The sequence below is a fragment of the Mastacembelus armatus genome, chromosome 12 (genome assembly GCF_900324485.2).
Source record: "Mastacembelus armatus chromosome 12, fMasArm1.2, whole genome shotgun sequence".
Classification (NCBI taxonomy): Eukaryota; Metazoa; Chordata; class Actinopteri; order Synbranchiformes; family Mastacembelidae; genus Mastacembelus; species Mastacembelus armatus.
The window spans coordinates 17,679,898-17,701,373 of NC_046644.1; the positions used below are offsets into that span (position 1 = coordinate 17,679,898).

The following is a 21,476-nucleotide window of genomic DNA, read 5'->3' on the forward strand; positions in this document are numbered from 1 at the left end:
AGGGACAACAAAATCAATCACTTTCAAATTGACTGACAGGTTTTTTTTCATATGAGGACTAAAAACTACATTAAAGTATTTGTTTCCTGATGTTGTTAAAAGTTTGTTCATCATGAAGCAATAAAAACTTAATAATCAACATGTAACAACCTCAGTGTTTTTTGGTTCTTTGGTTCTAATTTCCAGAATCTGCATCTGCAGTCAGATTCAGTGGAACAGCGGGTTCCTGCTCGGGTTCCTCCAACCGGCAGCAAGGCCAACCATTAACAGGAGATATGCCACAGATAAAAAAAAAGTTTGGTTAGGTACATGCACAGATTGTTTACAGTTAGGGGCAGATCATTCTTTGGGTTAAAATAAGTTCTTCTTTAAGGTTAGGAGACTTTTCTTATGGTTATGATATTAAAGAAACAACCCTGAATACTGAGCGTTAAATGGGAAAGAAACAGCACTCTCATGTTAAAGTCCGGTATTCAACCTCTGTGACAGCATGATACCACCTGGCTGTTCTTAGTCTGAGTAATATTAATTTAGCTCTTGCATTAAGACCTTTGTTGGCTCAGTGATGTTCAAGAGGCTCTCATGCTGTAACCAAATAATATAATGCCTAAAAATATGAGCAACATTAAGCCTGAATATTGTGTAAGGCCCGAGGCCCTACACATAAATAAACACCTGATGCCAGTCGAAGCAGAGTAATCGCCTCTCAGGGGCATGTGGAACTACAAATCTTTACCGTAGCTCTAGCACCTTCTTGTTGCGAAATAGCAGTGGAATTCCGATGAGCTGGTTACCCACACACAGAAACCTAAACATGTTCATACTGGATTTCTTTCTAGCGTACAGTAGCTATATCCTAGCTTTTTTTTTTGCAGGTCCAACGATGCCTTTAATAAGAAGGAAGCAGACAACCAACTAAGCAACAAATGAAAAAGAACGAGATCTAGTCGGCTTGTAAGCTGATAACTTATTCAATGTGTTTTTGTTCGCTACAGTCAGAAAACATGACTTTAGATTTCTATTGTTAATGAGCAATTTGCGCATAGTAATTACTACCTTATGTTACAATGATAGGTGTGACGGTTCTCCTTTTTTTTTTCCACACCTGATAGAATACTAAGAGAATAATAATTACAATAATTAAAATAATGTAATAATTGTTTGGGAATGCAAGTTTCAATCATGCAGGTAGGGCAAACAAATTATAACAATAATAATAAATTAATATAATATGTCAATTATAACCTAACTGATTTTTAGGTGTTTTCCCAGAAGGCCAGAATTAGCAAATGTAGTCTCTGAATATAGAGGATGCACGTACTGTGCACGTCTATAATACCCAGAGACATGCACTGTTTATAAAAAAGTGACAGCAGCAGCAATGAGAATATAGTCTCATTGCTATTTAAGCTGTAGATGCCACACCTCCTCGTCAATATAGCTTGGGGCCACTACCTCATTCCAAGATTTTTCTTTTCTTTTATCTTAAGTAGGCATGAAAATACTAATGGCTTTTATTCCTTTCCCATCATAAAAAGGAAAGAACTAATAGATGAAGCTAATTAATTCGGAATGCATTCAGATAAAAACACCCCATAGGGTGAAGTAAGGACAAGACTACTGCAAAAACAAATGAGTAATAAAACATTTATTTGTGAATTTATTTGGATTTACATTATAATTAGGTTTTAAAGTTTTAAAAGTATTATACAAGTAAACATTTGTACAAAAAAGCTTAAAATGGTGAGTGCTACTTGTCCTCCACTCAGACTCTTAAGGAATTATTTATCTTTTCTTTGTAAAGTCATTTTAATTACATGCTGAATAGAAAAATCTGAAATATGAAAAAATAGGATTTACATATGATATGTGAAAAAGCAATGTAATATGATTCAGCTTTAATATGGTCCTGGAGTATCAGTGTAATCATCTAAGGTGACGTTCACAATGAGCTTGAGATGATTTTCTTCAGCTTCATCACCTCCTCAGTGGTGAGCTGCAACAGGGAAGCCGAGCTGGAACCCACCATTAACACAGCTGAGGGTCCTGTGTCAGACCTCTCCTGGGCTGTGTCTTCCTTATAGGGTTTGATGGATGTTAAGTCTTGCTGAAATGCAAGGGGATAAGAGTTCATTTTTACTTGCATATGGGGAGCCCTGATCTCTTTGTCATAGGCATCCCAGTAAGGTGGGGATCTGGAGTTATTCTGCCTATCAACTGGACGGATGTCCTGGCTGGGTACATTTTGCAGAATGCCACCTGAAGGCAAAGATTTGTATGCGGTGAAATGGTTTGGGCTCCTAGTTGGTGTGGGGCTCGGCACATTCTTGCACTTTAGCGTTAGATCCTCAGCAGCTGGACTCTGGTCTTGGGGATTCATGAGAAATGACATGTTGGTGGGGAGGTCAGCTGTGTCCGACCAGTCTCTTTGTCGAGAGCGTTCCTCCTGAGTAGGAAGTGTAGTTAGCTGCTTAGCGCCATGCATCATGCCTGATGACCCATACAGCTTGAGCCAGCTACGAAACACAGACAGCGGTATCTCAATTTCCATCTTGTCTCCATGGTCTTGAGGGAAGCTGGGCACAGTATCACCGAGGCTGAGCCGCATTACTTCTGGACTGCCTTCTCTCTCTTCCATGGGCTGCACTGTAAAGTCTGTTTTTGGAGAGCCGGGTTTTTGGGTCATTAGAGACGTGCCATGGTCTGTTTTCAGTGTTGGAGCAGAGTTATACGTGGGGCTCCTCGAGGCTGCGTTGACATCAATGATACATGACTCCTTTGTTTTCACAGGATGTGGATAAGGTGAGATCCCTTCATCTGACTCACCATCTTGTGTCTCACATCCTTCATCTCTCACCACCTGCCGGTGATGAAGAGTATAGAGAGGGGAGGGTTTATTCAGAAACTTTGGGCTGGATGCAGGTGGGCCGAAGGATGAGGCAGGGCTTCTGTTGCTCTCCTGACTTGCCGCTTTCACACTAAGATTCAGGGGCTCGGTCAACCCAGATGAGGTCTTGTACCATTCTGCCAGGTTACGCAAATGCTCCAGTGGTTCCTTAACCCTGTCTACTGGGTTGATGCACGATGGATGGACAGTGAACTGGGCCCTAGGGACACTGGGGCTGTGTGATGTCTGCATTGGAGGGGCAATAGGGACATATGGTGGCAGAACTGCATGGTTTGGATGATAGTAGGGAGGATAGTGGTGTGACAGAGGAAAGACGCCCGCATGTGGATCCGACTGCAGCGTATAAGGGCACTGTTGGAAAGATAATCCGTTAGAGGTTAAAGGAATAGTTTGACATTTTGGGAAATGCAGTTTGTGTTTCTGCAAACATGCCGGCTGATTTGACTTCATGTTGTTTTTCTTGTTTAAATATAAAAGATTACCAACCTGTTCCAGTGGTATTGATAACAGTCTGCGCTTGGCCGGTCTTTGGCCATCATCAACTTTGTCGTAGTTGGCATAGGGGAAGTTCCTTGGCTGATGTTGAGGCAAGACATTAATTGATATTCCTTTCACATGGCATTCATATGGCAGAAGCAGTCTGCACAAAGAGCACAGGAATGAGTCAAAACCGCTCTGAAAGCATACCACCCTCTATCAAATGTACATGTTTTGTTTAACTCACTTTTCGTAGTGTCTGCGAGTGCAGGTGGCTGCGCTTGTGCTGCGAGGGTTTCCTCCCAACGTGTTGTAAACTTGTTTCCACAGCTGCTGAGAAGTCACCTGGAAAAGTGGAGGGTATTTCAGTTCATCTTTGTATAATGGAAAGCATTTATAGCCTCGGTTAATTTGCATGAAAGGTAGGTATTTATGAAATAACCAGTCTATCGTCTCTGTCAGAACTTATGCAATATCATAATTAACAAGTTTTTTTAATGTTAGTGTTAATTTTGACAACAGATATGAACAACAATATAAAATAATTTTACCTCTATCAAAACTACTACTAGTAAGTATTAGAATTTAAATACTGGCAAACTAGAAATGTTTGATTACCTGATGGTAGCCACCCAAGTCCCTGACAGTCTTGTACATCACAAATAAATCAACTGAAAAATAGGGAAAAGGCACACAGTCAAAAACATTTTATTAATAGAATTCAGGGCTACTGGAAGATTTATTATCAATTATTCTGATGACTGGTTTCTCAAACAATCAAACATTTGTTTTATGAAATGTCACAAAATAGTGAAACATAGTGAAAACACTGATTGTTGTGTCTGATGACATAAAACTGAAAATATTTTGTTTCTAATTATGTACAGTAGATCTGAGAGGCAGGAAAGTTTACTTTTAATAGTTAATCTAACATAACTATTCATTTTCTGTCAACTGACTAACAAGATTTTCATTTAAATACATTAAATCTAGTGAAGTTACTAATTTATCCTGATATATCATGTTTTTCTTTGTTTGCACTTGTTATGCTGATTTTTTGCTAAGGTCATCATTACAACATGTGTTGTGTTGACAAACATTAAAAAAACCCACACATCTGCAGACATGTACTGTACTGCAGTGTTTATAATATTAGAATTTATAGTTTTATATGAAAGGTTTAAAATGGTTTGGTGCGTAAATCAAGTAAAATGCATTAAATATATATCTTGCTTACAGTCAAACAGTGTAAAATGTGATCAAATCAATAATAAGTACTTTGTTTGAAGCCCAGATTTGGGATTCTCTCTATTGGCGTATCTCTTTTCTTCATGAACAGGTAAAGGTCCTTAAGGAACTGCTCCTCCGTGAGCTCTTCCATGGGCTCCTTGCTTTTCTCCCCTTGGATCTCTCTGTGTGCCATTTCCATGTATGCCTACGAACAGAATTAACAGAAAAGGGGATGTTTCAACTGATCATTGCGACAAATCTTTAATATGTAGTTATTATTTACAGTTTTCTTTTTAACAACTCGGTGATGATAACAGAAACTTTTAGGAAGCTAAACTTTTAACCTTCACAAATGACATACTTGGGTGACAATGCTTGACCTGTTTCCAGGTAATCTTGATTGATGACTATCAAGCATGTCAGCTTTTTGACCATATATCAAAGTTTTATTATATGTTTGTATTTGCCTTAGCTGCATTAACCAGGTCCACTGAGATGACGTGCCATTTATATGCGACCCAACAACAGCACCAATGCAATCTTTTTATTCCCTAGCTCTTATTAGTTTTCAGTGCTGCATTGTAAAGTATGCACATGTTCAAATACGCTTAAAATATTTTATTAAAAATCTATTTTTACTAATTTTGCCAAACTTCTAATTCAGACATTGACTCAGATCATGTTACTTTAATTTTATGTTTTTATCATTTCCTGTTGTGTAATTTAGTTTAATAAGTTTTTTTTTTTAATTAATTGTATTTTTGAGTAAAAGTAATAAGTACTGCAGATCAAATGCATGAATGACAATATGAAAAATGCTGGAGCATAAATTAATTGTAAAGCAGAAATACAAAGATAATATTATTCTATGTAATGAAATAACAAAGCAGAGCAACTCTTCTGAATTCCACTGGAAATATTATTGCTCACCTGTGTGTTCATTGAGAGAAAAAGGATGGATTATATTCTCATTGCCCTGATGATCGGAGAACACACTGTCGTGGTGTCCTGCTTGGTGCTCCTTTCAAAGAACTAAACAAGATCAGAAATTACTTCCACCAGTTATTAACGTCACACACCTGCTTCTAGTGTCTTTGTGACAATGTGGGAAACTGACAAAGGGGGTGTTTTTTTTCTAACGTCTTCCTGTTGAGATTTCTATCATCAGACCAGTTCAACCTGTTCTCAAGCATGTGCTAAAAAACAATGCGATGCGATAGTCGACATAATTTGACAGAATAAAGAATAAAAGAAGAAATTTGTGTCCATCGTAGTCAAATAAAAAGGAAAATTTTTTCCAACATGTAAAATCTGAACATTTTGATGTTTTATAAACTCTATTCATCATTTGGAGATGATTATGATTTGAATAAGAGGGAAAACACAACAGAAGAGTTTGGTTTTTACTGTTACTAAAAAAATTTCATGTACTGTGATATTTCATAAATGGCACTCTGAGTGCCACCATAGGTGGCTGGCACCGTCACCTCACAGCAAGAGGCTTTTTGGGTTCACGTGGGTTCTGTCCAGGGACTCCTTCCTCCTACAGTCCAAGCACGTGCAGATCAGGATGACTGGTGGCTCTTAGGCATGCATACGAGTATGATTATGTGTCACGCATCCCAAAAACTACATGGCATGTACACTATGTTAATGTATCGATTATAGTAATCACTGTGTGAAAACAGGAAATGTGAGATTTTGATAGCTGTTTAATTATACAGAGTAGCTGGAACATCTTACATAATAACAATGATCTTTTTTATGTGTGTTGTTTATGTCTGTTTTACTTGGACTGGTGACCTGCCCAGGGGGCACCAGATCCCTGTGAACCTAATTAGGAATGAGTGGGTATAGATGCTGGATGGATGGGTGTTTCATGTACAGTTGTACTCGGATAAGTAAGGTGTACTGATGTATTGTGTAGTAGTTCAGTGTACTTCGTACTTCTCAGGGGAGATGGGAGGCCAGTGTTTTTTTCAACACCGCAGCAACAGAAATGCTGACTGTAGCGTGTGTAACCTGGAGTAGTAGCTTTTAATGTTGTATAATGTTGGCATAGACATACATGACATTTAACCCTGGATAGTCTATGTACAGTAGACAGGTAAACAAAAAGATTGAAAACAAGACTTGATTTTGTGTCTGTCTAATTGTACCGAGCAACTGGGACTTATTGCATAAGGGTGATAAGGATTGGCCTATTTTATGGGTTTATTGTTTCATTTGAATGCATCTTTCAAAAGAATATGTACTTCATACAAAGCTGAACAATGAAACAGATTTCTGAAAGTTTCTACATAACAGGAACTTCAGTTATTGTAGAAACACAATTGTGCTTTCTCTTTTCAAAATTACTTCTTGGATTCACTGGTGTTTTCACAGGATGACAGCTGCGATGAAGCCAGGCCAGTCTTCTCCCAATCTTTGCGTGTCGTCCAGAGTTCACAACATGGGAGTTCTCTGGGTGTGGCCCCCCCCAAATGTAGAAACCTGACACAAATACTAATAAAATGATGAATGATGGAAGTTATGTCAGCTCTCTGCAACCCTAGATGGCTGAAATTCTTGGTCCTGTCAAATCGAAATCACAAACAATACACAGTAAATGAAACAGCACAGTACCAAGACTGTCTGTGCTGATGCGTCTAACTCCAACTGCATTGGTTTTGGCTTCTGCTTGGAAGAAACTATTCCCTGTGATACTGCCAAGACAGAAAAGATGAGTGAATTCCACCACTGAACAAAGTCTTAAGACATAATGGAAAACCTGTTGGCTAAGGGAAATGTGGGCACTTCATTCCTTCTGTCACTTTAGCCTCAGGTAAACTGAGACAATGTACTTTTTATGCAGAATGATGAAGGGTTTTGTGTAGTGTCCCCTTCCACTGAAGCTGATTTGAGAACAGATATAGTCAGGGGCCAGTATGAAAAGAATGAATGATTACAGCAAGCACAATTGACGATCATGAACCTATCCTTTAATACACAGTCAACAGTATCCCTCCCTCTACACATTTAAGATTTATTATGGTTATTTTAACACCAACTCAAATGAATTCCAGTAAAATGACAGGACTGTTTCTCTCCCACATTACTGTCAATCCTTCACTGAACAGACTGTTCAACAGTTCGTCATTAAACAGCCCCATCAAAAAAAAAACAAAAAAAAAAACTTTGTGCTACAAAAAAATCCTCTGATGCAACTAACTTGTGGTAGCACTGTTTGCAGTGTTTGCTGTTACCTGTGTGCCAGTAATTATACTGAAAAACTGTTCCTGGCACAAAAATTACTCAGCCAAACAGCTTAATTCTGAGTCCTGATTGTTTTAAGTTAAAAATGTGACATGACTGCTCCTAGACTCGTCTGTAGCTCCACCAATAAATAGTTCAAAATAAATAAATAAATAAAAAACCCTTTGCTGCCTGTTTAGCCATTTTCAGTTCAATCTTTTGGTTCACAGGAGACAATAATAAAACTACACATAGCACAATTTCATAAATGATACCACAATCTTAGAGCCAATTACATGACTGGCAAAGGAGTGTGTCATCTGATTAAAGAAGGGGTCGGCATCTCACTGCTGATTATCTGGATCAGCTGTGTTTAATCAATCAGAAGCTGGAAAATACCAATTCCAATCCCAAATTACTTTGTCTTTCCCCACTCTACCCTCATCTTCCAGTTTCTGATTGACTGAACATACCTGATCCAGGTAATCAGCAGGAATATCTGGAAAACAAGCAGTAGCTCTCGAGGACCAGGGTTGGAGACCACTGCTTTACACTTTAACATGGACGATGCTGTAGAAACAGCATTTGAGAGGAAAAAGCTTAGATATACAGATCTAGCCTTTCCTCTGTTGAGTGAACTGGGTATAAATGGGCGGAGCCTAAAGCAGGCTGTGAGAAATATGGCCAACTGTGCAGCAAGCTCCAGTGAATGGCTGTGGAAGAGAAGGAAAGCGTGTCAACAGCAAGACTAGGTAAGGTCTGGTTGTTGAGAGGGCTGTCTCCATCCAGCAGCAGTCTTAGTTCTACCAAAGTTTGGTGTTTGGCAGCCATCTTGGTGCTAGCAATGTTTGGTGCATAATACAGGCCTGAGGTCTGTTAGGGCAGTTTCTGTTCCTAGATTAGTGTGTTCTGCTGCTGAGTGGCCTGTCCAGGCCAGCAGCAATGTTTAATAGCACCAGGTTAAGTAAATCAGGTTTGCTTCTTTTTCCTTTTTCTTTAGTTGCTCTGAAGTAGGCAGAGAGGAGGGTGCTTCTGGGGTGCTGGAGTGTGTTGAGCCTACTCAATGTCATGGGCCCAACTCAATGAAACACCATTATTGAGAGGGTGCCCACCTGATGACTGTAGACTTGCCTGCACTCTCTCTCACACTGAGGCTCTGTGGGGCTTGTGTATTTTGAAGTCATGTATGTGATGGCGTTACTAGGTTAGTAAAGACAGGGCGGAGAGCAACATATAGGATATGTGTGACTAGATTTAGGATAGGGAAGGGTTGGAGCTATGGTCTTGTTGTGGGGCCTTGAAGATGGTTGATGGCATGGCCTGATAACCCCTGTTTGAGGCAACATGATGGGGCAATAAACATAGTGTACTTCCATATGAAGGCTAATCTATTGTGGATTTTGGTAACTGTTACTGTTGTAAGTGCCACTTGTTCACAGATTGCTGCTCACTAAAAGTTGCATATAAAAGCTACAAAAGTTTATTGGGATGAGAAATTGAATAAGATGCAGCTCTGCAATGCCTTTTGGTCTATTTTTGCTGATTGTCTTGGTCATACGAATAAACTACTGTATGCTGTAGTATTTCCAGCAAATTGATTAAGGCACAGTATGCTATTATACCTGCACAGTGGCAGATGAAATTAAGTTGCTGGTGAAGTAAGATTCCTTAGTTTTACTTTTTAAGAGTTAAAATAATGTTTTCAAACTCTGCTGAGTCTCAAAGAAAAAAAAAACTATTATAATAGAAATCTACTCATTTTTCCCCCCTCTGCCTTGTTTGCATCACAGTGATTATAGAATATTATTTACTTTTATCCTGTCATATGATCTTTGTCTGGTTCATTTCAGAGTCCAGTATCATCAATTCAAAATAAGACTGATTCTTGCAAGTAAAACCACACAGCAGTTTGCGTACTGATAAAATGCAGAGTTGAATGAAATTGTGTTATGTTACTATTTCGATGCAAACTTTTACTGGAAACGCGGAACATACGCAAATGTGTAGACCTCGGCCTAGTAAGATACCTTTCTTATAATGCACTTCCTTGAACTGTCTTCTTCAATGCCAGTAAATTTGATGAGAGAAAACAGGTCTTACAGACCGATATTTCCTCCATACCATGAATCCACTTTACTGTGTGGAAAGAAATTGGATTTTTCTGTGCCTATAACTCAATCAGACTCTTGAAATAATTTGGAATTTGTGACAAAGTCTGAAACATCTGAAAGTCTACAAATACCCCACTTTCTTCTTCAGTGAGTCATTAATCCCACTGCAGATTAGCACCTTTGTGGGACATTGTGTGTTCGTGCTTACCAAGTGGGAGACTTCAAGGTCACTGAGTGAAGAAGAATGTCTGGCAGTTAAAATTAGAAGAATCCTAAAGGATGTAAAAGTCGTTTTAAACAGGAGCAGATTATTTTTAACAGTAAGAGAAATTAATTGCAAGACAATTACAAAATGTTTAAAAAATATATATTTTTCCCTTTTTTCCTTTGGTGTCGTCTGCTGCAGAATGAACAGCCCCCAGGTGTGGAGATGTTTCATCCCGTCACAGAAAGGGCAGCTTTAGAAGGCCATCATTACATTAATGATGGCCTTCTAAAGCTGCCACACCTACTGTACAAAATAAGGTATCTTCTGCTAATGATATTAATTATACTTCTGCTTTTTCATCGGCTGAACATCAAATTGGCAGTTTTATTTTCTAAATGCCTGTTGGCAATGAAGAGCCAAACCTAGAGGGAAATGCCATGCACTGGGCGGAGTTAATTATAGCTTTCTTCATGTCAGTGAATGTTGTGATCGTAGGTAAAATGTGTAGATCAACACTGGAACCAACAGTTACTGTAAAAAAAAAACAACAAATAAATAAAATAATAAAAATAGTTGGATGATGATCAAAAACTTTTTTAAGAACAGTGGAAATGTCTCTTTGGAGATGCACAATGACTTAATCACATTTATAGCTGAATGTCTTTCATACAGATGTAGGCTAATTGCTTTATTCTAAAAGTTATGTATTTGACACGTTAATAAAAAAAAAAAAAAAAGCAGTGCAACTCAAAGAGTGCATGATATACTGAGATCAAGCACTAATCAGTCTAAATCAAATGAATGGAGTTCAGAGATCTGTTTATTTAACTTTGCATGAATCACTAGAATAAATATTTCAGTAGGCCTAGATAAATATTTTAAGATTCAACTTGGCTGCTGCTCGGTCTGGTTTTATTCTTTTTCTCATTAATAAGATTTAAACTCAGCTTTATCTTTAATTGAACAGAACAAAAACACGCTGACCGAAATCAGTGGTGCTTAAAAAAAAAAAAAAAAAGAAAAAATACAGACATCTCTTGCTAAAAAATCTAAATCACATGAGACAAAAAGTGAACAGTGAACATAACTTTTCAGAAAGAGCAGTTCATTTCTTCTAAAGGATCCTCTCATTACGTACGTCTTCACATTCTTGAGTATTTTGTACTGAGTCCAGGAACACAGATATAGCCACCTGACCCAGCAGCCCAGACAGAGAAGACCAATATCTCTGAGGGGAATGTAGTTGTACAACTTTGTAAGGAGCAGGGTGCCATTTACAGCATCACACATTCAACAGCAGGTTACATACCATCCATCTGTGCATTCAGATACACAGCAGCGGATGTAAATATCTGCAGTTCTCTCGTGAATCACGTGCCACGTCAGCGTCATATCTCAGAGCTATATTGCAATTTCTTCTGCAGGGATGTGAAGCTTCACTAGCTAGAAGTCAGTGGTGATAAGTTCTTATGTATGCCATCACAATGCAAATAAACTGCCTCCTGTAGTTTAGCTGCCTGTGCTAAAACACAGCTCGAGCTTTTTGACACTTAGATTCTTGTAGCCCTGAAGTCATCGTACTGCCAGATGAACAGTAAAACACATGGCTATGCTTTCCATCTTCAAGGAGACCATTAACCTGTTTCTATAGCTAAAGCAACTGTACATTAATGTGACTATACAGAGAGTTTACTTTTGGTTAAATTCTGCTTCACAAACCTCAAAGTTGTTTTTCACGAGACGATATATTCAACAGCTTGCCTTCTACACTTCTGCTAAATAACAATCAGCATTGAGAATTGTGCAACTACTTGATTTCCAATCTGTAAGACTGACTATTTTAAAGGTATTTCTCAGCAACAAAAGAAACAAAAGACACAGTTTATAAAAACAGATGTGATGATCATCTGTGTTGGTACAAACCCCCACACAATAACTCAACAAACTGCTGCTCGGTGCTCGTCTAATTCTCGTTAGTTGTAAACCGTCTCCTTATCGAAAAAGTGACACTCCACTCTTTCTCTGTTAAACCTGTCAAACAAAGAAAGGTGACTAATGCTTCGTGCTGAGTCATGGCACGAAAATTTTACCTAAATTTACCTATGCTAAACTATTTCACATTTGTCAGTGGCAGTAAAGTAATGGAAAGGTCTTTTAGGCATTTAAAAGAAAAATAGACATTTATAATAGTTCACAGAAAACCTTGTAAGCAAACTAAACAATGCTTTTCTTTCATAGTCGGTTATTTTACACCAGTTCAGGTGTTGAAGGAATGTTTAAACAATCTGGACATAAAGAGCATGAATGGACTCTATTATTTGAAGTCACTACTTTTTAAACTATTTGTATATTTTTAAGTAAGAGCTGTAGTCAAGTTCTACTTTTATTCTTAATTTTTTGTTGATTTATGCCTTGGCCTGCAAGCAGCATAATGTTATTCCAGTATGCAAAAATGCATTCTGCACAATGCATGATGTATTGAGAGCAATCTATATTGCTTTGTACACCCACTCAAATTTATGGAATATACTCCTTATCTTTCGTGTTTCATCCATCAGATTACTGATGATGTATTCAGATGCCTATCATACTCTTCTAGGACACTCAGACACGTGGCGTGTTGGAAGAGTACAGTTTTGTGAAAGGGAGGAGTCTTTCCGTGCACTGAAACGCCACGACAGGCTTAGTGATAAGAAACATTCCCGTTTCCTCATTCAGTTAAATGTTCAACTGCCCCTCAACCTTGAAAGGTTTTTCAGGTTTGTCCAAAAACTGTGCAACAGATTGAGTGTTTTGTGATGCCACTGTAGGAATTTATATTTCCCCATCATAAAAGGCGTTACTTGCTCAAGATTAATTTAATGTACTATAGTTGCTTCAGCTGTTTAGGTGGCAGCTTGGGTAGTAATACAAGGTAGACAAATCTGACGAATATTATGCATGTCAATGGGGTAAAAATTGTATAGCACAATCAAAGCCTAAAACTCAGCTTATCATCTCTGTTGTGTCAATTTAAAGTCTATATAATATGTAATTATAATGTATAGAATATGTATATAGCTCAATATCAGTTATCTGACCTGTTTATATACTGAGAGATATTTGTGTGAATACAAAGGGTCATAATAGCTTTTTCCAGTAGGCCTTCGTTCAAACATGTGCTCAGTTTTTCAGATGTTACTTTTATTCTGATTTTTATTCCTATAATAGCAGGTTCTATGCAATAAAAACTCATATTCCTTCATTTCAATAAAGTTGAACAGTCTGATAGGTGTCTCAGGTGTGGCTCTGCTGTGTCTTCTTTGTAAGGCATGCTTATCAGTTTTTGATTTTGTTGATCTTTTCACTGTCTAATGAATGTTATGTTATTGTTATAAAGCATAGCTGAAATATTGTAATCCAGGCATGCGTGTGTAGGTGGTAAGATTACAAAGCATAGACACACTCAGGTATACTGAAAACACTATCACGCTTCATTGTACAGACACTGAACACTATGTGATCACTGTTATGATCACACCTGTTGTAATGGTTCATGGAAAGAAAGGGTGAGAGACTAATCATGATCAAATATGTTTATGATTGTGTGTTGATAATGGTACCAGGGGATTTTTATGGAGCAAAATTCTTGGTGTGTCCTGTGATATTTGTAAAGATCCTCAGTGAAGATTGCACCGTGCATTTATTCAGGTTGGGTTGTATTTATTTTTCAAATTATATTAATTTAATTGCAGTCAATACTTTAGATTGGAAATACTCTAAATAGTTAAATGGTTATGGACACTTGTAGAGTAATCACCTAGAGTGCAGGAAACACATATCTTCCTGGTACATGCAATCTTGTTCCCGGTGGTAGTGATTCAGTACAAAGTCTAGAAGTTTGGAATGAAAATATGTCAAACCTACCAACTCTGTGCAACATAAGCCTGTTCCCATCGAGGTGACAGTGCATTGAACTAAGACAAACTGCATGAGGCTGTGAAGGCAAATAGCCATTCTTCCCATATTTTTAAATTGCTGTCATTTACCGTCTGTACCCACCTGTGCAGTCAGTTGCTTGAATAACCTGTTACCCAGGATTATAATGTGATTTCGTTCAACGGTAAACAGAAGTGAAAGAGAGATGTTTGATTGAATAGGAATTTATTTCATAGGGTGTGGATGTCACTGTCAGTGTCATAACTGTGCATAAGTTTCACTTTAAATCAGAATCATCTTCTCCTAATTAATTTGGACAAATAGGTGGATAAACCACGTATAAAATAAGTTGAGTTTCACTGAATGCTAATTAATGCACTGAATTGTTAGACACATGAGTATTGTGAGTTCCTTTTTATGCTCATATAACTGGTTTCTACTGAATTTCTGTGTAACTTCGTAACAATACTCCAATGCAGTATGTAAAATACTGGTGGTTCTTCACTTCACCACACAGTGGAGCTGTGGCTCAAGCTTTAATAGGACTGTGCTTCCACTCTCACAGTGTGACATGACATTAGGATTAGGCTGGTTATAGTGTATTACATTTACTGTCAAATCAAAGCCTTCTTTATCATGTCTACATGTGATTATATTTAATGCTGTACTGTTTATATGTTGGCAATAATCTGAGGTAAATGGTTTAACTATGAAGAAGGTTCTCATTACTCTCATGGTTCGTGTTGTTTGTTTATTTATTTATGTATTTTCTGGTGATGGATGACACTTTTCATTTCTGCCATGGGTTTCTGTCAAAGCATTCATAGAGTACTGACTCCAGTTCATGGAAAATAACGAGTGTATTCAGATTATTTCAGTAGAACTAGTCGTATTTATCACTACTTCACTGAAAAGATGTTTAGACCTTTTGTTTTTGTGAGAACTTTAAAAGAAAAATCAAAACACTGATACTTGCTCTGCTTCTCTTCTGCCACAAGAAGGTAAATTACAATTTCACAGGCAAATGGTTAGATTGACACCAGACATGTTTGGTGAATGGCTGCAAAGGTCATGCCAAAGAGGGACTCCAAATGTCAAATACATGCATTTGAAGCTTCGGCCTTTGTAAGTTCTGATGTTGATATTTTTTCCCAGATTTGAAAAATGTCATTACAGATATTTAAATACAGAATATGCTTTTGCTTCTCTGATAACAGGAATTGAACGTCCGTGGACTTCTGGGGAAAGAAAGTGAAATGAACTTGTGATGTGCACTTTGTGTGTGTGCTTTGTTGTGTAACAGTAGTGGGCCTTACCGGGGAAAAATATGACCTTTGTTGTCCTTAAAGCCTTTTTGAATCAAGAATCACATTTCTAACATAGACAACCACCTGAGGCAAGCAAAAGGTGCATATTAAGAGTTTGAAGGGCATTGTTGAATGTAGCAAATGCCACTATGTGTATACCAGTGATTCCATAAGGCAAGCCTTTGCTCTGCAGCTTTACCTAGTAAAGCTTCTTCAGTTGAAAATACACCAACCTGTTTGTTTTTGCCTTGACTAACTGGGTTAAAGATACATGCATGAGACTAAACAGTGATAAACCCAGTGCTGGCCATCTTACCTCAGTTTTAAAGCAGCTGTTATGGTGACATCCTGAGCAAGAAGCCAGCTGCAACTATTCTTAAATTAGGCCCATAAATAGTCAGGAAGAGTGGGCTTTTTATGCAGCCTTTGTGCACCAGGTGCGTGCTCCATGTTTGGGAGAGATATGCTAAAACAGTATTTTAAGTAAATACCTTTGTTTGACTTGAGCTAGAATTATTTTGAGCAGTGAAGGTGTTTGCTTAAAGGTTCAATGTGTAATATTTAGAGGGATGTGTTGGCAGAAATGGAATATAGTCTTCATGAATATGTTGTCATTAGTGTGCAATCTCCATAAATACCAACCGCTGCATTTTCTTAATCTTGGACTGAGACTTTTTAATTTACATTGGGAAGCAGGTCTCCTTTCCTGGAGGCAGCAATGTTGTACAGTGGCCCAGAAAGGACAAAGCAAACACTGGCTCTAGACAGAGAGTCGTGTTTTTGTTTTGAAAGTGATGGCCACGGTACCTTCACTTCCACCTTGAGATGGGGGGTGGTATGAGGGGCACTCAGAGGTTTGCATCCTTCAGTCTCAGAACTAGATGCTTTTTAAACTTTTCCCATTTTACACGTTGCAGCTTTAAGACATGTAAAACTTTGATTTCCAATCCAATATGTGTAGAATTTGCATGATCATGGGACCATGCTAATTATTTTGAAAAGATCTTTTATTGCAGTTCATGTTTCTACCCATAACGGTTATTAGAAAATAATGAAATATTCCACAGACAGCCGTTCTTAAAACAGTTTGACTTTAACACGGTTTATTGAGTTGTTAATTTGTTTTGTTTGCACTTTGGAGAAGGACCTGAGAGACTGTATCAGTTCATACAGCAGCATGTCAGACAGTTAGGTTGGTGTGGGGCTATAAAGTGTTTTAAAGTGAAAAGAAAAAGTTAAAATCAATATGGATACAGAAAGCCACCCATTTAGGTACTTTAAAACAAGTCTAGTGTGTTTTATCCTTCTGGTTCTGGTCAGCAATTGGGCAGCAGAGTTCTGAATCAATTGTAAGTGATTTATAACTTTTTTGGGCAGACCAGATAGGACATCATTACAGTGGTCCAGTCGACTCGATATAAAAATGTGCATCAGTCTCTGTGTCACTGAGAGAAATATACACACTTCAGTGATATCTGTGGGGAGACTGGGTTCACTTTGACTGAGACCAAATCACTCTGAAGTTTCTGACCTGTTGACTTGAGGCAAATACCAGAAAATTAACTTTTTTTAAAAAAAAACTAGTTTCTTCTTTGAACCAATAACTAAAGTTTGTTTTATCTTGGTTGAACTGTAAAAGCTTTCATGACACGCAGGCTGCTATCTAAAACACATCTTAACAGTGCTTTTTTTTTTTTTGTTTGTTTTATTTTGCTGAAATAACTTTGAGATTGAATTGTAGGTGCTGGGTATTGATGGTTCAAGCTTAACATGATACTGTATATGAAAGCCAAAAGAGTTTTCCTAAACAGCAAAAGATGTTTGTTATGTCGGTATGTTAGCTTCCTCGACTCTCTGCTCAGGGGGTCTCTTTTTGAGATGCCAGCTACAGCAGCGCTTGTGCGATATTGTTTTCCACACAGATTTAAAATTTAGATTGGGACATGGTTTGAATAGTCGCACTCAGCTGCTCATTACACTTCTGCTTTTGAAAGCTCAGAGAGGAAAGAGGTGCTGACATGAAGTGATTGTCTGTCAGCCACCGCTGGACTGCAAGTTGCCCATGCAGTACTTCTGAGCAATAAGGATTTGAGGCTCGAGCAGAGTAGCTGTGCACATCCTGTTTGCTGCTACTGTACGTCCACAGTGCACTTTGTCTTTGGAGGACCTGTTTTTCATTCATCCGTTTCTTAGAAGTGAAACTTGAGTCAGTACTGCAGTCTAAATGTAATCACTGATAAATGTTTCCTTGGTGCACTGGATGAATTTGAGACCGATCAGTCATAATGTTATGACCACCTGTCTGATTCTGTGTACACAGGGGTCAATGCAGCAGTTGAGACCTGAATGTTTGCTTGCTGCCTAAAATAGCCCACACACTGACAGGCGTCACTGTAACCAGATAATCAGTGTTGTTGTTACCTGTCGGTGGCTGATCGATGTGTGTATATATTTTCTTACACATCTTTACAATCAGATTTTATATGGTTCACCTTGAGGAGAAAAAAAAAAAAATACAGGCTACATTATCGCTACTGCATCTAGTAGATTGTGGTCCCAGTAAACTGCTGGTAAGATGGAAGGTCTCTGTGACACAAATTAAATTGGAGGAATGTAAGCGTTCGCTGAATTATCTTTTCTTTTTGCCATGAAAGAGGAAGGAAACGTTCTGAAGGCTTACTCGTGGTTGCCCCACATGCATTCACATCTTAATTGTGTCAGGGTAGGACCTATCTAATTATGTGAGCTTATTTTCTCAACTGCAATGTGTACTAGAGAACAGCCTCATTTTAAAGGCATCACAAAAGTGAGCATGAATGAGAGGTACAACCCTTTGTAGGGTTGCTGCTTCTGACAGAAGATACTGCGAACGAGGATCGACTCGCTCACTCTCCTTTCAATTATGTAGTTTTCAAGTTGAGGGGAAAGTTCCCTTTACTTCTGTGTGTGTGTCTCTTTCACACTTTACATTTTCTGTCCACTGCTTCCTGTTCTGCCTTCTCTCCAGCCCGGAGCTGTCATTCATCTGGCAAACACACCAGTGTGGTAAATACTGCCAGTTTACCTTTTGCTGATATTTAATATCTGTCAAAGCATCAATAATAATGACTCCCTGTTATGCTGATGGAAGTTGCGGGGGGAAAGCTGAGTCTCATGAAAACAGTTTTTGAATGACAAGTATTTCTTGGCAGTGATGTAAATGAGTGCAGCTCTACAATGATTTTCTTGATCATAAAGTTTAGTTTCCTTTTCATAAATTAAACCTTATTTTTGTGAAGTAAATCTATGGCATTAGCTTTATTTCCATGTTATCTGGGGTACATGGAAGGATGAAGAGGGCATTTGCAAAATCAAACAGTTTCCTTTTAAAAAATACTTTATATCTGTGCATGAGTAGAATTATCATTTGTTAGTTGTCAAAAGTTATTTGTAGATACAGAAATGCTCATTAGGTCATGTAACACAGAGGCATTACTTATGCTTGGGGTAAAGTCCCTGTTTCACTAAATAGTCACCTAATGCAACACATTCATCACTTTCTATGCAACCCAAGTAACAATGTGACAAAGGCCTGGATTAGAAAGGTTGAGGAGTATCATGGTGATCATACAATATTATTTAAACTTTAAGGAGGGCCTGTGGTCTCCAGGACAGCAAACACAACAGTAGGCCAGATAAGAGTAGAAAGGTAACTGCAGAACAAAGACGAGAAAAACGGTGCATTATAACCGTACCCAAGTCAGTGGACGGTCACAAAGGATGCCCAATGTTGCAGCAAATCCAAAAGCAAAGTTAGCGGTGCCATATGAGTCATTGCTTACACCAGCTGTGCCACTGCACCATGGCCAAGCACCTGTATAGAGGACAGAAAACACTTTAGACAAAAAGCCTAGAAGTATTGATTGAACACATCTAGCTTTCTCTTTTTTCGCTCTTAACACTTACAACACAGATATACAGTTTTACTGTTGTGAGATTCAACCAGAGATATGGAGTCAAGAGAGAAACAATTCTGATGAGAAGTTGTTTTAAGGACTGACTGTAGTAGAAAACCTTCAAATAGAATAATAAAGCTCCACGGTGGCCTGACCTTGAGTCCGGAGTCTAACTGAGCCTTGCTTTTTGTTTTATCCAAGGTGTGTGTCTTTGACCTCAGAGGTCAGTTGTATGTTAGGTGGGCTTTGTGTGGGACTATTGATGCTGACAACAATCTGACTCCACCCGCAGCGCCTTCCTCCATGGAAAGCTGAGCCCGACTACCGAGGGGACTTTACTGCCAGCAGACTGAAAGGTCTCATAGAATTAACAGATCAGTCACAGCTGGGGAGCAGACTAACAAATAGACTGGCATTTCGCCATTGGTGCCCTCGCCTGGTATTTGTGTTTTCTGTGGGTAACCATGAGAAACAGAGGGACTCCAGGTTCTTTTGCACTGACTAAAACATTTTGTTTTAATATGAAAGAAACTTGTGGCTTCCTAGTGTGGTGAAATAGGTTTCAGTGGGGACTACACACACTCACATGAAGTTTATCATTTGCAAAGAACATGGATATAAATAAATTGTGAATTTAAATGCAGCATAAAGAAAGAAATGAACGCAGGAGGTTAGTTGCTGGTGCTATTTTAGGGCTTTTAACTTGAAGGTTTGTATGAATATAGTTGGAACATTCATCTGTGGAAACAACAATGTAATGAGAAAAGCGCAGCAGCTACACCTTTAGTACTACAGTAACATAAAAATTAGTCTTACAGTAGAGACCTGGAGAACCTTACAGAAAATAAATTATTAAACATTTTGTTGTCAAAAACTTACTTCCTATACCAGTAGCCCCTTTTGTCTCTTTCTCTTCAAATATGTTAGACAGGAAGGATTTAGGATCCCTTGGCACAACCTCAAAAAACCTTTTTGGCTTGTCTCATGTTGAACAGAAAAGCCAGTGAAAGGCTTTGGATATGTTCTCTGGGAGAAATTGATTTCTCTAAACTTTTAATTAAGTTTTTTATTACCTTTTTTTTTTTTTAATCAAGCCATTTATTATGATATACCTAGTTGTGAAATAAGTAAGTGTGAATAATTATTATTTGGCTTGCCATATTGCATCTTCAATTGTTGTTACATTCATTGATAGGCTGGATTTTACAAATGGCTGTTTGATGAGATGCACTAACATAATCTCTGGAATATTCAGCAGAATGCCTCCTGTCTGTTTTCTATATATCATACTGCATAATCAGCTATTTGCAGTTTTATATAACCATTTCATAGCTTTCTTGAATATACAAAATCTCTTTTATGGCAAGTTGCTTTCCTCCATTTACTAAATAGTGCAACAACACAGACTACATTCCCATTAAATTTCCTGGCAGCAGACAATAATCTGCTAATATTTATTAATTTACTGGATTTTGTTTTAATTTTACAGTCAGCATGCCACAGGATTAATGCAAAAACACCTTGTGCTGACAACCAGAATAAGGGTTCCCAGGCACTCTGCCAGGCCTGGCAGACAAGCACATGTCAGATCCGAAAGGTCCCTGCCAAATTGTCTTCTTGTTTTCCAATGATGCAGTTATTATAATATTATCTTGAGGTCAGCAATGAGTGTGTTTTAGTTGCTGCGTGACACCTTTTAGAGAGCTCCCAAGCATCCCACTCTGCCTGCTGCTTATTCAAAACACACTCCCACCTATGTCTTCCTCACAGTTTTTGTTGCTGTTGAGCTTCTTCACTGACTTTTAGCACTTTTTATCTACAGCTCAGCCAAATAGAAAAATAATAAGCTAGAGTTTAGTACATTTACTCTAAAAGGTTCCTTGCCCTACTTTAAAATCATAACCAACTCCAATTAAAATGCAAGTTATTCCATACATAACTGTTCTCTCTACTTATTAAGGGGAATGTAAGAGGGTTTATGTGTGTGGACACTGCAAAGCCTTCAAATGAATGATGTTTATTCTGTTCTCATCTGTTAGTGGAGCATAAGTCAGCGCCTGTGTAGGTTGGAGGGTTTTGTAGTCCACATACACTGCCCAGGAGATGGTTTGGGACAATCATTAATTGAATGAATCCTCCACAGATCTT

The 21,476-nt window shown here is 38.2% G+C and overlaps 1 protein-coding gene across 1 annotated transcript; it reads right to left on the minus strand.

The window, feature by feature from the left end:
* Positions 1 to 1,633: 1,633 nt before the first annotated feature.
* On the minus strand, positions 1,634 to 5,694 carry arid6 (AT-rich interaction domain 6). The gene is made up of 6 exons (XM_026297808.2): positions 5,546 to 5,694; positions 4,664 to 4,820; positions 4,004 to 4,056; positions 3,633 to 3,730; positions 3,395 to 3,548; positions 1,634 to 3,259 (listed from the first exon to the last, which is right to left on the minus strand). Exons 1-6 carry the CDS (start codon positions 5,555 to 5,557, stop codon positions 1,943 to 1,945), a joined length of 1,791 nt encoding a protein of 596 aa, XP_026153593.1. The 5' UTR covers positions 5,558 to 5,694; the 3' UTR covers positions 1,634 to 1,942.
* Positions 5,695 to 21,476: the final 15,782 nt, after the last annotated feature.